At 45.2% G+C, this 22,242-nt stretch overlaps 1 protein-coding gene across 2 annotated transcripts in view; it reads right to left on the reverse strand.

Moving 5' to 3' along the window:
- Nucleotides 1-22,242, reverse strand: part of SIRT2 (sirtuin 2) — a 402,273-nt gene that overhangs the window by 19,708 nt on the left and 360,323 nt on the right. For both annotated transcript variants that reach the window (XM_069644215.1, XM_069644214.1), the window contains exons 13-15: nt 14,713-14,764; nt 14,488-14,555; nt 13,804-13,870 (exon numbers count right to left, since the gene is read on the reverse strand). In XM_069644215.1, coding sequence (XP_069500316.1) covers nt 13,804-13,870; nt 14,488-14,555; nt 14,713-14,764 — 187 coding nt within the window. The remainder of the gene's footprint in view (nt 1-13,803; nt 13,871-14,487; nt 14,556-14,712; nt 14,765-22,242) is intronic.

Raw genomic sequence — 22,242 nt, forward strand, 5'->3', positions numbered from 1 at the left:
AGCTGAGTCAGCGTGATCAGCTGGATTAGGTCTGTCAAATTCCAATTCAGGTGATGTGTATATGCCACTAGCTGTTTGGAAACAGTCATAGAGGTCAGACATTTTTGATTGAGGGTCAATCAGTTCCTCAGGAACATTCTTTGTACCATATGGAGTCCCTAAAGGGGAGGTCTCCTCCTCTGAGGATTGTTCTTCCTCATAAATAGAGGCCATATACTTTGGGTATATGGATGTACATTATACCTGGTTTGTGAAGACATCGACCTTGGTTTTGCCAATGGCGTTGATAATGGTTCCGGAATCAATGTTTTCCTCGACAAAGGAGTCAATGTTGTCAACAGCGCCTTCAATAGGGTCGAAGGTCGATGGAAACGCTGTCGAGGAAGGTGTCGATGGAGCCTTCAACACAGGCGTCGAGGAAGTCTTCGACAGAAGCGCTGAGGAAACCTTTGACACCGGTTTCGACAGACCTGGCGCCATTTTGTCTGGTGACGTCTTCGGTTTATGCACCGATAGGCCGGTTTTGCTCTTTTTATGAGGTATCAGAGAGGTTTCTCTCAACACCCTCAACGATTTCTCGACGTATTTAGAGCGTCTAGTCTCTGACCTTCCTCCGTCATCCTTAGAATCAGCTGGGGCATGGTCTTTACATGATATCTTCGAGGGAGTCAGGACCATTCTCGAAGATTCAAATCATTGAGGCTCTAAAAGCCTCCAATTTTCGAGGGGAATCATGTTTAGATGGACAAGTGAAAACCCCTGTATCAGTAGATGAGGGAGACGTCAAAGAAGAGGGAGATCAGTGACGTCTTTTCTTCGTCTTCTTCAAAGAAGAGGAAGATTTTCTTGACCGACTCCTCAATATAGATTTTTTCGACTTATGTTGGGACCTTTCCCTAGACTCTGTGGGGCCTCTATCTTTCTTCGAAGAGCCCTTCGAAGATTCCTTCCCCACCACCAATTTACCTAGTCGTTACTTGAGAGCTTTACCCGTCATAGCCTGAGAGGAAACGCAGTCGTCCACAGGATGGTCGGGACCCAGGCACCAGAGGCAGACTCGATGGGGATCAATAATTTTCTTCCCGCAGTTCTGGCATTTTTTTAAGCCAGTTTTAGGGGTAGAAGGATTGGATGATATCTCGAATGATTGAAGTGCCTTTTTCATACACACAAAGTGAAAGCTTTCAGAAAAATTGAACTCAAGCCAACGGGCGCGACTCGAGCTATTTATACTACGGATGATGTCGATGCTCGACGGCAGCCTTCGAAGGACATCGACATCGTGACCTTCGAGCACAGCGCCCCCTGGTGTCAATTATTTTTTCTGAAGCAGCAAATCTGAGAATCCGAATATATCTAACATGAATACGTGGCAGGCCACAATCCATTCGAAATAGAAAAGTAGTATTAAGTTTCAAGAACGGCAGAAGGAAATTCATGAGTACTGTTGCAAAGTCCTTGGCCGCAGAGTGGGGCCTATAAATCAAAAGAACGTTGATGGTAGATTCGGCATTCAGTCCGATTTTGATATTTGGACTATCCCTTCTGAAAGCTGGCCATTGATTTCCCATACAGTGAGTGAGGATCTGAGAATAAGAGCCACCCTCCCCTCTCCCAACCATCCTATCCTGTCGTAACATACAATACCCTTCAGGGATGGCTAAGTGTCATGGCCACTCAGGCAAGGACACAGTTGTTGCCCATCCGCCCTCGTATGGCGCACTCCAGAGCCCCTTATGGGGCACAACATGGAGCCAGGTGGGTTGTGTCCTGGTGCCTCTGGGGCGCCAGGCGCATGAGGAAGACCAGATCATTGGGAACGTTCCAGGCCCACTCTGCACACGCATCTAGTATTAGGTGTGGCAGGGCATGCCCAGCCAGGCTGCTCGAGGGTGTGGCTAAACAGCCCAGGGCTATATAAGCCCTGACCTCACACTGAACCATGCTTCACATTACTTTGCATCTTTATGCAATGTGACGCTCACCGCTGCTCGGACCAGCTTACTTACCTTCTGGAAGCCAGCATTCACCATCTTGCCGCATCTGCATACTCACCATCTTGCCGCATCTGCATACTCACCTTCTGGAAGCCAGCGATCACCATCTCACCGCATCTGCATACTCAGCTTAAGGAAACCAGCGACCCTGATTCCGGCGCTGCGCTCATCATCCAGCGCCGCGCCCACCATCTACGGAGTCAGGCCCTGTAAAGAAGCAGAAAGACAAGGTTAGACAATTGAAACTCAGCAGCTGGGGGTCCCGCTGCACTGGGACCACGCGCGAATCCTCAGAAGTCACTCACCTATTGCCGGGCCATCATGAACTTGTTCCCTGTTCGCTCCGGCTGCCATCTTCATCTTCGCAGCTGCCAGGTCGTGACATCACCTACACAGGGAAAGAGCAAAAGAGAGACATTAAGGAAAGAACTAACAACATTGCCGGAAAAGACGAAACAAACACTGTAAAGCAGGTTGAAAGCAAAATGGACTATACAAACAAAAAACACTCACCTGGAGAGAAGTGGATTAGTCACAGCTGGACTGGACAGCCACACAGAGGGACCAGTGAAGGAACTCGGACCTAGTTAAGCAAGTGCCCCTGCCGGAAGTAGCAGGACGGAGAGCTCATCATTCAAGGTAAGCAGGTGAGCCTTCTATGGGCAGCGCAACCTACGGGAACTATACCTTGGGTGGAAGGGGTCTGGAAGGGAACTCGGGTCACAGACTGGCATACTTATGCCTCATTTACATTTACATAGGAGCAGTCTTGAGCAGCACTACCGCAGTAACTGTACAAGCGCAGAGGGAGAAGCCAGATGAGGGCAACTAATCCCTGGGAAGGACTGCAACCGTGCCCCAATGCCCCCGCAGAGACCAGGTGAGCGTAACACTAAGTTCAGAGAGGGACCCGCTGCACTATGACCCCAGGTCTCCGTAATAGCACACACATAAATTTCATTATCTTCAATATATGTGGCCACTTCGACCACGTGTTTCACCAGAGACCTAGTGTTCAACATCATAAACTTTAGCTATCTAATAGGAATTATCTTACTTCTGATGCTGGGGAAAATTTACCCAGGGAGGGAGTGCCCCCCAACCCCTGGGCGTGAACCTCTTGACTCATTAGTACCTTAGAGTCACAATCACGGGTGCCATTATAGCAACCCCTGCCTATACCATTATGTTAGTGGAGGAAATGAGTCATCGTAGTTTCAACAATGAGGCGTGTCAGCAATAAAATCTTGCAAACAACCATGCAACGGCATTGAAATAGCATGATCAGGAGTAGTATTTACGTTAGTACTTATCATTCTCCTCACCAAACTCTGTGGGTCAGCCCTTTGATCACTGTGTCTTTCTTGCTGCTGCAATAGCGGCTAGAACTTCAGCAATGCCCATGAGGAGGTGATATGAGAGGTAACCGGTGCCTTCTGCCTTCATGCCCTTCACGGACCGCCACAGACCACTTGGGCTCTTGCACCCGATTTGCACATTTCTATGGCGCGAGAACCACAAGCAGTCTGGGCAGTGTAGTTCAGTGCGGGGCGCCTGGCAGCAATGCGGTTTCGGCCAAGAAAAGAATGCTGTAATATACATCTGCTTAAAGCTTGGATCACACTCCCTCCTACAATAGGAAAACGTTGAGCGGCGTGCAGACCAAACAAAGCTACTGTATAAAGTAGAATAAAGGCGCACAGTGAGTTTTAAATCACGAAGAAACTAAAAGCACAATTTTAAAATCAGAATACTAAAAGACACAAGGCAAGAATCTACAAATAAATGCTAAACACTGCTATAAAATGCAAAAATCTTCAAGTATAAACAGAACAAACTAAAACTGGTGGACAGGTTTTAGGAGGCCTCCCTAGTTATAGTGAACAGGGAACTCTGAGGGGTTAGCTAACACCCAATCAAGGTAGCAATAGAGCGTGAGTGGGGTCAGGGGCCCTCAATCAATCCGCACAATATAGCATTCAATTGTTCAATTTAGACAGGTAAGTATAAAAATATAATAATGTATTCAAGACCTTCTGTACACACTGAAAAATAAAACAAACAGGTAATATTATCACACAATACTCTATGATACAAATATATGCATTCACCATAGTTTCATAATGCATTATAAGTTACTTATTCCATAGATTAAATGCACGAACGATGGAACCAAGTCACAGGTTAATTCCCTTACTTAAGCAGTATACTTACTTAATGCCATGTATATTGATTTGAGTTTGTCGCCTGCCATGCACATTAGTCAGAGCCTGCTACTGGCGACCAACTGCTAGTCATTGAAGTTTTCGAGTGCCACACTATGCTATGTACATTAGCCTGAGTCTAGTACTTGCTACTAGATGTTAGTCATTAAAGTATTGTCAAGTGCCTTACATGTATACCATTAGACACTGTACCTTACCGACTGCTTATGATCCATTTAGAGCCCAGCCTAGCTTGGCAGACCTCCCAAGTATCTAGCATATTTGCTCTACCTACGCAGCATGTTTCCCTTGGCCACTAGGCCATTTGTTTGCCTCCTGCTCCTTATAATTAACATAACACTGTTTAGTATGCTACTTCACCCTCCTACCACCATGTACCTGACTATATCTGAACACAAGTCATCCAGTAGCCCACCTATAGACAAAACTGACTCTCATCCATCACTACCTATTAGCTTCCCCTGCCAGACTACTGACAGGAATCTAAGACTTAGAGCTAGATTAGCGAAAATGTATGAGCCTCTTGCCCGCTCTTTGCCTACCATAAAGAGACTAAGAACCATGACAGTCTTGCCTCACCCAACCACCCTAAAAACCAATTTATCTCAAAACCTTAAACCTCCACACAGTCCCACTAATCAGAGTCAATGCCAGGTCCCTAGTCGCTCATGCAACAGAAATTGCAGACCTGATCGTCAAAGAAGACCTTGACTTCCTCGCTATCACAGAGACGTGGTTACATCTGGCAGCAGGCCCCATGCTCATGCTCGCAGTCCCAGATAACTATTCTATCCTGAGACAAGACAGACCCAATTCCAGAGGAGGGGGTGTTGCTATCATCTATAAGTATAGTCTCACTATGAGACTAGCAACCCCTATCAACGTCCTCTCATGCAAACTACTTTCAGTTAAACTTCCACTCACTCATGCTCAAACCCTCAACATCCACTTGATCTACCGCCCTCCAGGCCCTATAGACACATTTGATGAGGACATTAACACTATATTATCTAGCAACCTTAAAAATTCTACCCAAGTACTCACCCTTGGTGACTTTAATTTAGGCTTCAACAAGCTGAATGACCAGCACGCCACTACTATGCACAACACCCTATCTGAATTAGGTTTTACCCAAAGAAGCATGGAACCCACACATGCCAAAGGTAGAATACTTGACTGGGTGGCTGATTACAACTGCCTAGCCAACATCACCAGCATTTCACCTCTAGCCTGGACTGACCACCATCTGGTATCATTCACACTCTCTACCAGCCGACCACCACCCGCACCGACTAGTAGGGCCCCACCTACACTCACGAGAAACAAAAAGAGCATCACTGTGGAGAGACTTATCCCGAACCTACTCCCCACCCTCAACACTCTCCCTGACAACTCGGATCCTGAGACGTTGGTTGAGGAATATAATAAAATCATGACTACCTCATTGGACCCAATCGCCCCTCTCAAACTCAGGCCAAGTAAGCCCAAAGTGCACCTGAACAAATGGTATACACCATTCCTCAAAAAATTTAAGGCAGAAAAAAAGAAACTGCGAGGCCACTTGGAAAAAGTTCCCCTCAGTAGCCAATAAACTCAAACTCAACAAACTTGCGGCCTTCTACAAAAAAGAAATTTACCTTTGACTCTCGCATATCCCAAGCCATAACAAATATGAAGGAATTATTTTCCATCCTGAAAGAAGTAGAAACCCCCATAGTACCACTAGATACCTGCACCAAAGATACAAACTGGTGCTCAGAAATCCAAAATGCCCTAGCTAACAAGATTGCTACCCTACAAAACAAAATATCCTGCAAAAAAGCTTCCTTGAACGACCCCCTCCCGTCCAAATTGCCTGACAAGCCAACCTTAAGGGAAACCACCCGCTTCAAATTCTCTAAAGTCAACACACTTGAAGTAGAAAAAATAATCATATCCCTGAAACCCTACAACTGTCAGGGAGCCCTGTGCCCTGCACAGCTTATTAAGGATGCTGCCTGTGATCTATCCCCCTTCATCATGAAATTAATTAATGCCTCCTTCTCTACCAGCTCTATCCCTACTCATTTAAAACAATCCTGGGCACTTCCATGACTAAAAAAAAAACACTCTCGACCCAGCCACCCCTACAAACTACAGACCCATAATGACCGTACCATTCCTCCTAAAAATCTTGGAGAAGGTTGCTTACGTACAAATACAGAAGTACCTGGAAGAACATCACCTTCTAGGAGCTAGACAATCAGGCTTCTGTCCTTTACACGGGACTGAGACTAATCTTATCGACCTTAAAACACAGGTTGACAATCTCAGACAATGGCCAAGCCGCCCTATTCCTCCTATTAGATCTTTCTGCAGCATTCGACCTGGTCAACCATTCTGTCCTGTGCACTCACCTCGACACAGCAGCTCATTTCTCCGCTGAGGCCATTACTTGGATTAAATCATTCCTTAACGGCAGAACTATGAGAGTCTTTTCACCCTCAGCAGCAGCAGACCCCATACCAATTACCTGTGGTGTGCCCCAGGGCTCTTGTGTATCCCCTACACTGTACAACATATTTACCAAACCCCTTTTCGATGATCTGGATCATCTCGGTATCACCTACACCAACTACGCAGATGATACCCAGATCCTCCTTCCACTTTCTAGAGATTATGGGAAGGATTTGGCCTTGGTGAATAGAGTGTACATCATCATCCAGGCATGGATGGCCATACATGGACTATGCCTGAATGATGAAAAAAACAAACTTATCATCCTGGGTACTAACACCAGCTTACAGAAACTAGGCCCCGACTATTCCTCCTTCAGTATTGATGGCAACAGCTTCAAAGTAGAACAAGTGGTCAAAACGCTAGGTTTTTACCTGGTTTCTAACCTTTCTTTCAACAGACAGGTGAGCTCTCTAGCCTCCTCCACAGCTTACACATGTAAACTGATCCATGCAGCTAAACCCTTTCTGTCCGACACTAGCTGTATGACCCTCGCTAGAGCCCTTATACTGTCCCGCCTGGACTATTGCAACGCCCTCTATCTTGGTTCTGCCAAAGCCACTAGTAACAAATTAAAAAAAACTCTCCGGAATAACGCTCTCAGAGCGGCACTGGGCATCCCCAGGAGAACTCACATTTCTGCACATAGCCAACAGAATAACTGGCTTTCTATCAATGACAAAATTCTCTTAAAAACTGCATCACTTACCTACAAATCTCTCAATAACATTGCACCAATTCACTTGATTGATAGATTTCACAGACAGACCTCCCTGAGACCCACAAGAACAGCATACAAAGATCTCTGTCCCCAACTTTAAATGCTCCACCTTAGGGGGCAACAGCTTCCCAGTGAAAGCAGCGAAACTGTGGAACTCCCTACCGCCAACCCTTAGAATGGACCTGCCGTATCAAAACTTCCGAACTAAGGTCATTTCTTGGTAGGCCTTCCTATATACCTAGGTGCCAAGTCAACATATTCTTGTCATCTGCTCACACTGCTTCCACGTGCACTCATGTGCACACTTTGTACATTATCCTGTATAGTTATGCTTCTACCTTGACTGTGTGTATGTACATATTCCACTTGCGTTCATGTGCACATTTGTACATTATCTTGTATAGTTTGCTTTTATCTTGACTGTGTGTATGTACTTATTGTTGTTGTCCTAACCAAGCTTCGCATATCCTTGTAACTGTTGCGCCCTGTTACCCCAGGATATGCCGGCGCATTACAAATAATAAACAAACAAACAGTGCAAACCCTAAAAAGAGTGGGGCCTTGTCCACAAAAGTCAGAGGAGCCACAATATTTCTCCCCAGAATAGAGTCTCGGTAGGTAAGTTATAATATACTTGCGTTGGTGATAGATAAAAAAAACTCTTCAACAATTTGACTAATTTAAGCACATGTTCTTTTGTATTTCAGAAGTTACTACCCAGGTTCAACAGCCAAAAGGAAGTGGAGTGGAATGTAGGAGACAAAGGGGCTCGTTCCCAATGTTATCCTCCGGAGTATGGGGGGGGGCAGATGCACTGTGTTTACTTACCCCGACTCAGATTTTTTCAGACGACTTTGTGGATCATTGAGGGGTTGGATTTCCCACTGTTGGTTCCGGTGAGAGGTACCCAGGAGTTGCGGGTGCAAGGATTTCTCCGGTCAGGTACAGCTGCAAGATGCAACCCCTGGCGATGAAGAAATGCAAGAAACACTGATGCAGGCCTCTTCAGAACACTTCACAGTACGGGGGAAGACGAGTTTCAGCGACAGTCTCTGCACACATACTTCTGAAGGCTCAGGATGGCTGGATCCTTGAGAAGGCATCGGGACTAGTTGTACCCACTAGTCCAAGGGCTGAAGCACAGCTCAGGGTCTTTTGAGATCAGGTAGTCCAACAGGGCTTCACTGGGCCAGATGAAGGAAGGGATGCCAGGCATCTTCAGGAGTCATCTTCGGATCTACCGTCGGCTGTTGTTATACTATGGACTCCTCACTCCAACAGTTATCTGAAGAAATTGTTGCAGCAGTCTTCTTCTTATACAAAATTCAGGCTGGAAGTAAGTCCACTCCCCCCAATGGTAAGGAGCTGCACCAATGTTAGAAAGTACAACAATTCAAAAGGGAAACAGTGTCCCATTACAGATAGTCAGAAGGACTGATTGGTTTCCACATAACACTGAGCAAAAGGCAAGGGAAGTAAAGCTGAAGACTTTACTTCCCTTCAAAAAGGCAGATCAGGTTCAGAAACAGAGCAAAAAGAAAGGAGGTGCATAGAAATTATGGAGGCAAAACAAGAAATCATTCCTAACAGTTATAGCACCTGACATGATCCTAAGTAGGTGACAAACAAATTAGACAGAACTCGCAGCACACTTATCCTGTAGGCAGAGATGATATCCAACTAAAAGGCAATTTCCATTACAACAAAATGCAGTTCTCTGGAGGATATTGGCCCGAAAGACTTAGCAGTGAATAATAGAAAAACTATGCTCAGGCCCCACTGCGACTGAGACTGACTGACTGGCAGAACTATGTGTTTGAGGCTGTTAAAATGGCTTTTAATAATGTGACTGGAGATTCAAAATGACTTTCCATCTGATGATCTGTATGCATTAATGACTGCCAGGTATGTGCAGCAGTCATCCAGTTTTATATCCAAACATGCCGGATGAGACATGAGTGCTTGGTCAAGAGAAGCATGCAATGGATTTACAAGGCATTCTAAAATGTACTCCACATGCTTGCAGATTTGTATTTATTCAAGAACAGGATCTCATTTCAAACAGGAATTACTTACAAAGTAGGCAATAACAGAGAGCAGAGGCTGTCCTAGGACAAGGTATCTTTGCATCAGAACATTGTTGCATTGAATGATGTATGCCAGGTGTTGAAGGGCTATGAATAGGAACACAAACCAGTTACAGGGACTGGAGGTCAATAAAACATTTTTAACATTTGAAGCCCGAGGCCAGTATTTATAGATTTACAAAGTAAAGAGAGTAGTCTGAGGTCGAAATGCAGGATGTGTGGGTTGGACGGCTTGTTTCGATTGGATGTGTTTGTTGAGCTCCTTCCATTGGTAGAAGGTGGAGCTTGAGCATTTTTTAAACAGGTCCACTAAAGAGATGGCTTTAATGGCTGGGCGGAGAGCCATTAAGTGGAGTTGAGCAAGTAGGGAAATAAGTGAAAGTGGGAGGGGGCACATGGGAGCGGGGTGGGGAGGGCTGATAGGTTTTGACGAATAGAGGACCAAAGAGTTGAAAGGGAAGGTTCAGTGAGAAGCATTTAGTGCGGTAGTGTGGGGAGGACCATGGATGGATTTATAGATGAGTAGCAGGAATTTTAGAAAAAGAGTGATTTTGCATGGATAGCCATCCAGCGTGGTGACAGTAGGTCGAGGTGGGAGATAATCTGGGTAGATTAAAAAAGGTGTGTGTCACAAAGTTGAGGACTTTGTTGAGGGGTGCAAAAGTGTAAAGGTGTAGACCAAAATGTAGGCTTGCACAGTAGTCCAGTTTGCGGAGCAAAAATATAGAACTAAGAATTTTAGTTGAATTGTGTGGGCAGATTTTTCTAATGTTTAGGAGATTGAGTCTGGCCGAAGTGGCAGTGGCCATGATAAACTGGTAGAGTTTCATGTCTCTGTCAAAGAGACCCCCAAGTAGCAAGCCATGGGTAAGGGGGTGAAATGGCACGACAAAAAATCTTCCATCTTTGAAGAGTTTAACATGAAGCAGCGTAGAGGCATCCAGTGGTGGATGTCAGTTAGGCAGTTGGTTATACGTTTGGAGATAAGGTGATAATTAAAGCCAAAGGAGGGAATGAGTTTGCTAAAGGAGAAGGTACATAGGGTGAAGAGAAGTAGGTCCAGGACTGATCCTTCAGGGGCACTCATGTGAATGAGTGTTGGGAGAAGATGCTGGAGTCCTATGAGGTGGGGAAGGAGTGGTCAGAGAGAGAGAGAGAGGAGGACACCCAGTTGAGAACAGTGTCCTTGTAGCCAAGAAGAGAGAGTTTGAAGGAGGGTGGGATGATAAACAGTGTCAAAGACAGCTAAAAGGCCTAGATGAATGAGAATAGAGGAGCAGTGGGCAGTGGTAAGAATGTTGGCAACATAGATGAGAGCAGTCTCAGTGGAGTTTTAGGACCAGAGCTGGTGTATTCTCCAAGACAATCAATGTTTGAGAGAACGACAACACTCAGAACTCGCCGCAATTTATAGGTCTGAGATGGAATATGGCTCGGCGCGTTCTTACCTATTGGAGAAAGGATTACAGCTCTACAGGACATGACATGGGGTCTGGGTTGATTCACTCCTCGGAGTGGCCATCATTGAACTATCAGTGGAGGCTTGGCCTCATGGTCCCTTAACACAACAAGAAAGACATTATGCATACTCTCAGTTACACCTACTGCAGACCAGGGAACTATCGAGTCAGTCACAGTAAATCAGAACCTCAGTTCAAATCAGACTTGAAATGATGGACCTCTCCCAGCAACCTGATGAGAAGGGGTTCCCCTTCCATGTGTGTACCCATGTTTGCAACTACAACACATTCTTTGCTCACAGGGTGGGATGCTATTGTCAACGGTCTACAGGTGCACAATCTCTAGGGCCTTGAGGATTGTTCCCAACACATCAATATACTGGAACTCAAGGTGATCCTTTTAGCTTGGAAGGCCTTTCACCCCTCTAACAAGGCATCCAAGATGATCATTTACACAGAAAAATGTACGCCCATGTTTTATTTAAACAGAGCAATGGTGTCCCAAGTCTCCTCAGGATTGCCCTCTTGCATTTCAACTGTGGTATTGAACACTTCTCAGTGGGAATATCCTTGTGGCCAATCAACAGGACAGGGCCCCTCAATGTCATAGCGGACTTGTTGAGCAGACAATCGTATGTTCTGCATGTGTGGGAGCGCCATCAGGATTTGTCAGTCATTTTTCCTTGAACTCTTTGCAACACAGGACAAGATGAAATGCCCCATATGGTTTTGCCCCATGTGGAGTTAAGGGCTAGGGATTTCGCAGGGATGCATTCCTCATCCCAATCACTCTGCAAAAACCCTCCCTTATCACAAATTATTTCTGAGGAGGTAGAATGGCCATGGCTGTCTAAATGGCTATTGATGTTACCTTGGCCACTATCTCCTTCAAATAATCCCTTAACTGTTTACATTTTTGGAGCAGGCATTCCTCTTGATGGCATGATGATGGGTGGGGACCCGACAGACCAGCCTGAGTGTATGACAGCACTGCCCAAGGGTGAGAGACAGTGAGCTCTGGCAATCTGTAAAAGGTTGCCCAAGTTGTAGATGGAAACTCCATGCCCATGAGAGGAGAGAGTGTGACCAGCCAACCATAGCTTGAACATCCTGAGCCTGAGAAGATCCCAGACGTTAGTTCCTTAGCAGGCCCAATGATCGATCAGACAGCCTATCCCTGCGTTTCCATTCTGAAGCATGACCATGCACTTTCACTGAGAAGCGACTATTCTCTGCCAGCTGTTTGGGGCTTGGAGCTGTGAACCTCTTTCTGAGTACTTGGGTCCTGTACCCTCCTTTTGAGGGTGCTCCCTTGAGAACGTCCAAGAAGGTGAGAGAACACAAAATGGCGCATCTGTTCAAAACGCGTGTTAGGGTGGGACATACCCTTTTAGCAACTCCTACCCAAAGTGCCTGTCTTCCCAGCTGATATAGTTGTAGCATTGTTGGCGGGAAAGAAGGAGGAGGTCGTCAGGGGCTCTGATGAGGTTACTTTTCGAAGTTCCGGGCATGGCCTCGGTGACTGTATGTACCGCCTCTGGTGACACATCAAGGACTGGGGAGGCTCTCGGGAACCGTTCTGTGATAGGTGTTCTCAAGAAAGAGTGCACAGGCACAGCAGTCCCAAGGTCAGTGAGCATTCCAAAGTATGAAACATCAGGTGATTCCCAGGCTTAATTCCTGTACTCCTCAGAGTGTGTGCTGCTGCTTCATATCAAACGATATGGTAAAGGACTCACTGAGACACTCCATGCCTAAAGCTTCCTTAAAAAAATTCCCCCTGCTAGGATGCCTGCAAAAATAACCTATCCTCTTTGTGAAGTTCCGAAAACTGGAATATCATGTCCCACATCACCAGGCGACACACTGGCCCTGTCTGAGAGAGAATCACAAAGCATGCCATATGGCACTAGTGGGTCCACTACACTCCAGATACAGAGAATGTAGATCACAACACAGGAGACGCAGCATCTAAATCTCACAGGATAAGGCATAAATGAGGTGGGGAAACAAAGCGTTTGGGGCGAGGAAGAAATAATGTCCCTGTGGTGAGTGCAATACTCCATGCCCATTCTGCACGGAGAAAAGTGAAACAGATACATATAGTATTCCAAGTATATGGCACACTGGTATGTGATGGAAACCAACAGGCTGCATGATGCACAACACCTGGCCCTCAAGACTATATGAACAAGCACAGAGGGTGCAAATAAGAATAAAGAAACAAAAGAAATGTGGGCCCTGTGAGGTGCAGCTTAAGAGCGCAGGTTGGTTCCGGTCCATAAGGGGGAAAGGACTGACGTTTGGGGAACACACGCAAGGGAGGCACTGTGTGGGAATCATTCCTACCCATGCACAAGGCACTCTAAGATTTAATGATGCTACGCACATGGTCGATCACATCCCATTCCTACGAACAACATCCCATTAGCATTTAGGAAAGAAGAAAGGACGTAGGAGTAAACTGGACTACACCAAGGAGATCACTATACTAAGAAATGACGTCTTAAATAAACAATCATTGAAGCATGTTTCATGGTCCTCTCTGGCAATGAGTAGCAATTAAACGCACAGTAAAACTGGGGCCGACCTCACATTGAAGAATTCAGTTTCATCTGGGGATAGATAACTATATACAACTACTAAACTGAAGAGAAGGGAAATGGATCAGGATAAATCACAAGAACAGAGGAATATCCCACATTATTTATGCACAAGAAAACAATGATGTGCTTAAAATATAAGTTAGCTGGGGCACAGTAAGGTCACAAATCTGCATCTATTTACCCCTTCTTGTCAAGAGAGGCTCCTTCTTACCTTCCAGCCCAGTAAGTCAGCTAAAGCCAAGCAGCCTTCATCGCAGTTCCCAAGCCAGGCAACATCCCTGTAAATGTCAAGTCAAGCATTGACTATGTTATATTAGCATTCGGATCCATTAATTTTTACTGTCACTGTACCATTAATATGAAGGGACAAGGCATATGCATAATATATTGTACCATAATAAGGTTTAATTTTCCATAAAGACAAAACATTTCAATTCTGTTAAATACAATCCACCAGGTGCAAAAACAGTGCCCCCTATTCATTTCAACAAGAATAAATTTAAGATATAGAATTGTATTCCATCGCCCAATATTTTCCCCACAAATAGCTCAGTTGGTGGAGCATTACTGGATGAGACCCCCCGCCAACCAAACCTTTAATTTGCCTGCAGTGCCTCTTACCACCCACTTGCATACATTATCCTACGATACCCAAACCAATAGTTTATATTTTGCTGACTTTATACATCGTCTATTTACAGCTATTATCACAGGACTTAGAAGCAGGAGGAATCTGGCAAAAAAGCAGACATTATTATTATGATTAGTTGTGACACTGCTCCAAGCAGAGCAGTCAAGCCTGACCTGCTAGGCCACTTCACTTTACGGAAACGCAAGCAATTCTAGACACATTTCTGCATGTTTCGGCCTCATAAGTGAGATCCATACGACTTACCTGTATGCCTTCTCAGAGTCAAAGTCCATTCCACCGCCAAAGCCCAGCATCCCCAAAAAGGATTCACCCTTGAGGGAAAAAAAGAAAATGCAATCAGATGAGTTGAGCCTGTGGAATAATTGTCCAGTAATGCGACAGCGGCAGGCAGAGAGATAGCATTTTGGAAAGTGTTGAGGTGTCTTCTTCAGTAGGGGGATTTAGCATGAGAAACATTAATTTACTTACCTCTCCTGTCTTCTCTTTGTTAATGAGAAGCCGAGGGGTGTTTGTAGGAACCCTGCAAAAGACAGGAGGCAGGTTAAAGAAAATACATCAAAGGCAAGTTTAGAGAGTTCAATGAGCATCCCTGACTGATGGCAAGACACCAAGCTTGCCTGTGCAGAGAATGGAGCTGAAGAGGCAGGTGGTAAGGAAAGCAGGGTCCAGAAAGGTATGGCTCAAGAATAAGTTATTTTTATGATTAATAATCATTATTAAGATTATAAGAACAATACATATTGATAGCATTGCAGAAATTCATGAAGAAAAACAATAATCACAATATAATCCAGAGGAGTATAAATATAAAAACGTGCAATTAGTAGTTAGATGAGAGGGGCCACACAAATAGTTATTGAGGGAGGTTCAACAGCAATGAGATTTGCAATGGAGTTGAAGACCATGCACAAAGTCTTACGGGGGGACAGACCGAATACAAACACGAGAACAGAGGGAAGGACAGAGATATATAGCAATATGATATTTGATATTTTTGATATATAGCTATGGGAAAATCTGATGAACAAATCAAAGGAATCAGGCATTACCTAAAAAAGAAAGGAGAGGAAATCCAATAGAAAATATCAGGTACCATGTCATGATGCATTGAAACAGTCTAAATAACAAAAGCCCATTTGGCATTATACTTGAGAATAGTGACTAGGCAGGTGGCCATATATAGCTCAATGTACATGACAGATGTTGTACCACCAACCCCTGGTGGAAAGGTTATGCTCTGAGTGAAGAATAACAGATGTTGTGTTATGTTGGCTGATGCAGATATGTCCCTGATCCTAGAGTATAATAGAGACCACGTGTGGTCATGAAGAGCAAAGCCCAAGTCATTTTCCCATAACAAGCGCACACGCCATACAACATCTCAGAGGTCAAAACATTGTAACATTTTGAGGCCTTGACATCGTAAATCATAGTTAGCTGTAATAGTCTAGAGGCATCAGGCGAAAGGACGATATTCGAGAAATGATGGAGTGCATCGAGGCATGAATTAACCAATTATTATAAAAGTTAAAGTCTGAGACAGGTATGGAAAAAAGATGCCTCTGTTGTTGGAAGGAAAGAATAGAGGGGCCATTGGCAATTTGCTGAATAAATCTGATGCCTTTTTTAAACTAAGATTTACGAAGTAAAGCTCTGTTAGTAATAGTAATATTTTTATTGTGCCAAAGCAACGGGGAGAGGTTCTTGGAAGGGGTTTTAGTATGAGGGAAGAGAAACAAATTTAGGGCAGAGGTAGAGACCTTAATGGGGTCAGATAGGGCCATAGAAGAGTAGTTAAATACATAAGTCAGGTCAGCTACATCATGGGGAAATACCAGGTGTTTTTCTAACAAACACCAAGAGGGAGTGTCTGAGGACTCTGGGGAAGCAAACCAGCAGTAGGATCGTTTGACAAGAAATGCTGCCTGATATTATTTGAAGTCCGGAAACCTTACCCCTGCCATTTCATAAGGGGCTTTTAACTTGGCAACCGCAATCCTCTTACATTTACCTGGACCCCATAAGAAATTAAGAAGAATGGAGCGGATGGACTTGAAAAATGAAGGTGATAATGGGACCGGGAGGAGTTGCAAGTAATATAAAACAATGGGGAACAGCATCATCTTAATGGTGTCAAGCCGACCCCACGAGGAGAGGTAAAGGGGAAACCACATTGATGTTAATTCTCTGAGTCTATCTAACAATATTTGCATGTTAAGTTTGATAGTCACATATTGAGGAGGCAAAACAAATACCGAGATATTTAATAGAATCATAACACCATTTGAAACCTAAGACATCCAAGTCATGTTTGACACAAAAGAAGTTGAGGGGTAAAATCTTGGTTTTATCTTTGTTAAGTTTATAGCCAGACACTAGAGCAAATTGATGGATTCTATTAAGCAGATGGGGAAGGTGAAGTTTGGGGTTCTTAATGATATGACAATCATCAGCATATGCTGCGATTTTAATAATATGATTTTTATTGAAAGTTGAAAGTATCGGCAGGGTCTAGTGAACCTGAGGGTTCTGGGACCCCTGCGCCGTCACAGTTACCAAGACTTCTGTTTTTTCATGTCATATAGGCTGTTGACTTACTTTATTCATGAATCTGAGTTTTTTTCCTCACTTTTTGACTCCACATAGGCAGTCCTTGATCAGACTTCCCTTCCCTATTCTCTCTTCCTTGTGAGTTTTCCTTTCATGTCTTATCCCGTTATGGGAGGTTTCAACCAGGTCTTTTCTTCATTGATTCTTATTGTTCAGGCATTGCACATTTTACGCTGGTTTGCTTGCATTTTCTGTCCATTACAGGTTTATATTCTGCCCCTACAACTATCTAATTGTTTCTATGTTATTTAATTGGGTCACTTGGAACATTAAGGGTTGCAACAATCCTATAAAGAGGTGCAAGATTTTATCCCATCTTAATAAACTCAAGCCTTCACTGGCATGCATAAAAGAAACTCATCTATCGAGCGTTGAAGCGATGAAGCTCAAATCCCTTTGGATCAAAGAGGTAATTGCAAGTCATGCGGTGGGCAAAAATGGAGTCGCTATACATCTCAGCAGCTAACTATCATTCAAGATTTTGGGCCAAGATGCTAACACCAATGGGCGCTGGGTATGAGTCAAGCTGTTGATTGGGTCTGTGCATGTTTCCATTCTGAATATCTATGGTCCTACACTATCTGATCCTGTCTTTTTGGTTTACATCAAACAAATGATTCTCCAGAATGATTTCACCAATCGTATTGTGTGTGGTGACGTCAATCAAGTCCTCGACCCGTTCCTAGATCGGAAATCTAATTGTGTGTTAAAAACATCTAAAACCCACAAATCCTTTGTAGGGTGTCTTGCTGAGACGGGCTTAGTTGATTCATTGAGGCTTTCCCATCCTACACAGTCTTCCCAACAGCACCCAGGTCGGGAGCAGGAGCTCCTACGCAGGGACCCGCCACTGCAGGAGCAGCTGGCGTCCCGTTCAAGGTTCATCCGACATCCACCTGATTATCGTGGATTGTGGTAAGAGTTGCCCTGTGGCCCTGACTCTTGCCCTTCTAGCACCTAGCAGCTCATATAATCTGTTCCCTTTTCTGCCAAACAAAGGGGAACACCTGTTGATGCCCCTACACAGCAGTATATGCTGTACCCGATCCACTGCCGCCATTCAGGTACACGAGGTACCTAGCCATTCAAAGATGGCTGACCGCCGTTGCCCTGGCGCATCCAGTGCCTAACCAGGCCCCCGACTGCCTACAGCCTTTGCACCGCTCCTATTGGCTGATCCACCCTTCTTCTGCACCACTGGCTATCGGCAGGCGCAGCCGGCCCACTTCGGATAAGGCCGTCGCCTGTTTGCTGCCTGTTTTCTGCCGAAGCTGCCGTCTGCCAGTCCCCCTGGCCCCACACCGCCTCTTCCAAGGTAACATAATTGCTTCCACTACCTGCACATGCACTGCCGTAGCGCCATGTACTCTGCCGAGCTCACCTGCCTGATTTGTCTAACCCCTGCCTACTCACGAGCAACCTGAATCTGCCTGCCATACCACATTTCGAATCTAGATGTGCCTGCATTCTGTATTCCTCATTGCAAATTGACTCTAAATGTGCCTAGTTTTTGCCTGCCATACCGCATTTCGAATCTAGATGTGCCCAGTTTTTGCCTGCCATACCACATTTCGAATCTAGATGTGCATGCATTCTGTATTTCTCATTGCAAATTGACTCCAAATGTGCCTAGTTTTTGCCTGCCATACCACATTTCGAATCTAGATGTGCCCAGTTTTTGCCTGCCATACCACATTTCGAATCTAGATGTGCATGCATTCTGTATTCCTCATTGCAAATTGACTCATTGTGCCCAGTTCTGCATACCATGCTACTGCATTGACTGCTATTCACCGCTGCTATTGCCTTGATTGATTGCCACTGCTGTTGCTATCTACACCTAGCTGCTCCTCTCCCGGACAGCCGCTCCTAGCTACTCTGCTACCCAATCTAAGCTACCTTGACACACCATGCCTCTCCCTCTATCAACCAGCTCTCCAACCACCCCCCCTACCTTTCCCCTACATACATCCTACCTTCCTTCTTCACTAAAACCAACATCACAGCAACTCATCCTCCTCCTATCATAACATCATACACCAGACCCACTAACATCAGAAACCAACTCCTGGGTCTCCGCTCAAGATATCCGAGCATCACCCACCAACCACCACCCAAAACCACAGAAACGCCCACCCTTACGGTCAAACCATCCCCACCCACACCAGTCATGGCTCACCCCAGCCCTCCCTCCCCAGCACCACACAATACCACCCCCGCCCTACCCCAGCACTCACACAACCTACAGTGTGCCCTTATCAACGCTAGATCCATCCCTGTTCATGAAATTGAATTGAAACTGAAATTCACGAACTTCTAATCAATCTAGATCTCGACATCTTAGCCATCACCGAGACCTGGCTACATAGCGCTGCAGGGCCAGCCCTCAACATTGCCATCCCACAAGGATACTCCATCATTAGGCAAGACCGCCTCACTTCAATAGGAGGTGGGGTAGCACTCATCCTGAAAGATCAACTAGAGGCTAGACAAATCACATCTAACCTGGGTGACACTATAGACTCCCTAGCTATAAAAATCGCCCTCTCCCCCAACTCCACCATTAACCTCGTTTACCACCCACCTGGCCCACTATTGGAGTTCCATGAGAACCTTATACATCACTTAACATAAAACCTAAAACTCACTTCCAAAAGCTTCCTCTTAGGTGACCTTAACCTAGGATACAACGACAAAAAAGATAAGCCAGACAAATCTCTCTCACTAGCCTTAAAGGAATTAGGTTTCGACCAAAAAATAACCTCACCCACACACAATAAAGGACACATCCTCAACTGGGTAGCTGACCACAACTGTCACATTGACATTAGCTCCATTACTCAGACTCCTTGGTCAGACCACCACATCATCCACTTCTTCATACCTGTCGCACCTAACACCAAAAGGCCCATCCCCATTCCTCCAGCCCTGGCAAGATGCGCCGAAAATCTTACTTAAGATAAGCTCATACCACACCTAAGCGTCCTCACAACAGATCTCAAGTCCTCTGACCCGTCAGAGTTAGCAGATATCTACAAGAGCACCATAAGTTCTGCTATTGACGCTATCGCCCCTCTACAGAAGAAAAAAGCCAAAACAGTGAAACACTCAAACACTTGGTTCTTCTCTGAACTTAAAGAACTCCACTCGCAGAAAAGAAAAGCTCTGAACATCTGGCAGAAACCGCCCTCCCCAGCCACCCTAATCTCCTACAAAAAAATCACCTCCCAATACAAAAAAGCTATAATCATAGCCAAGTCAGCTTCCTACAATGAAAGAATTGAGAATGCTAACTCCGAATCCAAAGAACTCTTCACCATTTTCAAAGAACTCACCACGCCAGCCACCAAATCACAGGACATTGTTAAAGACCAAACCTGGTGCAACTCCATACAATCTGCCCTGCTGCTAAAAATTGAACTCCTACAAGCTAAAATTAAGGAGCACCACAAAAACTATCACAGCACCTCAAACCTACCGCCATCTACAACCACCTGCCCAGCCAAAACCCCCACTCCGAAAAAGCCCCCACTAACCCTTACAAATTCAGTGAAGTAACAGAACAGGAAGTTATTGCGATAATGAACAAGATCAAACCATCCAATTGTAAAGGAGACCCCTGTCCAGCCAGTCTAATTAAAGACTGCACTTCTACACTCGCCCCCTTCCTCAAAGCATTAACGCCTCCTTTAACACTAACACAGTCCCAGACAGCCTAAAAGAAGCTTGGTACGCCCTCTTCTAAAAACACCTACTCTTGATCCTGAAGTGGCTAACAACTACAGGCCCATCACCACCGTGCCCTTCCTGCTCAAAATCCTGGATAAAATTGCCTACACGCAAATCCATGAATATCTTGAAACCAACCACGTCCTAGGGAAAAAACAGTCAGGTTTCCGTCCAGGTCACGGGACAGAGTCAGCCCTACTCGACTTCAAAATACAACTTGGAGACATTGTGGACAAAGGCAAACCGGCACTCCTACTACTGGACCTGTCCGCTGCCTTCGACCTTGGCAACCACCTAAGAAATGAAGCAGACTTCTCCCCAGAAGCCATCGCATGGGTGGCCTCATTTCTAAATGGCAGACTTATGAAGGTCTTCTCAGACACTGCCTCGGCCACCCATACTATCGTTCACTGCGGCGTCCCTCAGGGCTCATGCACCGCCCCTACTCTTTACAATATATTTACCCTCCCACTCTTCAATGACCTCGACTGTCGCAACATAGCATACACCAACTACGCAGGTACTACCCCCACTAAAGGGGACATACGAAGAAGACGCGGCAGCCCTAACCAAAATCTACACAGCCATCCAAACCTGGATAGCTGCAAACGGCCTTTGCTTAAACGGGGACAAAACTGAGATCCTCATAGTAGGGACTAGCGAAACTCTCAACAAACTCCCCCCACAGTATAAATCCTTCAACATCGATAATTCCACCATTACAGTCTCCAAGACTGTCAAAACCTTAGGTGTTCACCTTGATGCCTCACTATCCAGGTCCCGCCAGGTCAACGCCATAGCCGCCTCCTCAGCGCTCACCACCAAAGTGATCAATTCAGTTAAACCTTTTCTCTCCACCAAAAACTGCTTTTCCATTGCCAGAGCCACAATAGGTACCAAACTGGACTATTGCAATGCCCTTTTCCTAGGCACCTCTGTCCACAACAGAAAAAAACTCAAAATCACGCAAAACAACGCGCTCCGAGCAGCACTGACCATTCCCAAAAGGGAACACATCTCTCAAGCCAGGAAAGATGCCCACTGGCTACCAGTAAACGAATGCATACTCTTTAAAGCCATGGCCATTACACACAGATGCCCCACACTAGATGCCCCTCACTACCTCGCAGAAATAATCACTGTCAACGCCTCTAACAGACCCATCAGAGCCCACTGTGCCAACCAGATCCATGTCCCCACTTCAAAAGAACTAGAACTGGAGGATCTAGCTTCCAACACCTCGCACCCAAAAACTGGAACTCTCTACCAACCTCACGAAGGAATGAAAAATCATACACCACCTTTCGCAAAAACCTAAAAACCTTTCTTTTTCACTAAATGCTAAACCGTATGTACAGCTATGCTTGCACTGTAACTACAGCAAAGCATAACTCTCTGACCCTCATACCGCCTACTTCAATGTACCATTGCAACTGACTGTTATGCCATGACTATGTATGTCTAAGCTTAAGCCTGCTGTAACAGCGCCACAATGCCTCAGGGCAGCTCTGCGCGCTTTATAAATGCAAACAAACAAATAAATACACAATTAGACTACATATTTCGCTCGCCTCCACATAACACTCTCCCGCCTAGATTACATTTTTTCTTCCAAATCGCTCATAGGCACTATTATTGACTCTTCCATAGCTGATATTA

Source organism: Ambystoma mexicanum, chromosome 2p, assembly GCF_040938575.1.
Source record: "Ambystoma mexicanum isolate Mex_15411 chromosome 2p, UKY_AmexF1_1, whole genome shotgun sequence".
Lineage (NCBI taxonomy): Eukaryota > Metazoa > Chordata > Amphibia > Caudata > Ambystomatidae > Ambystoma > Ambystoma mexicanum.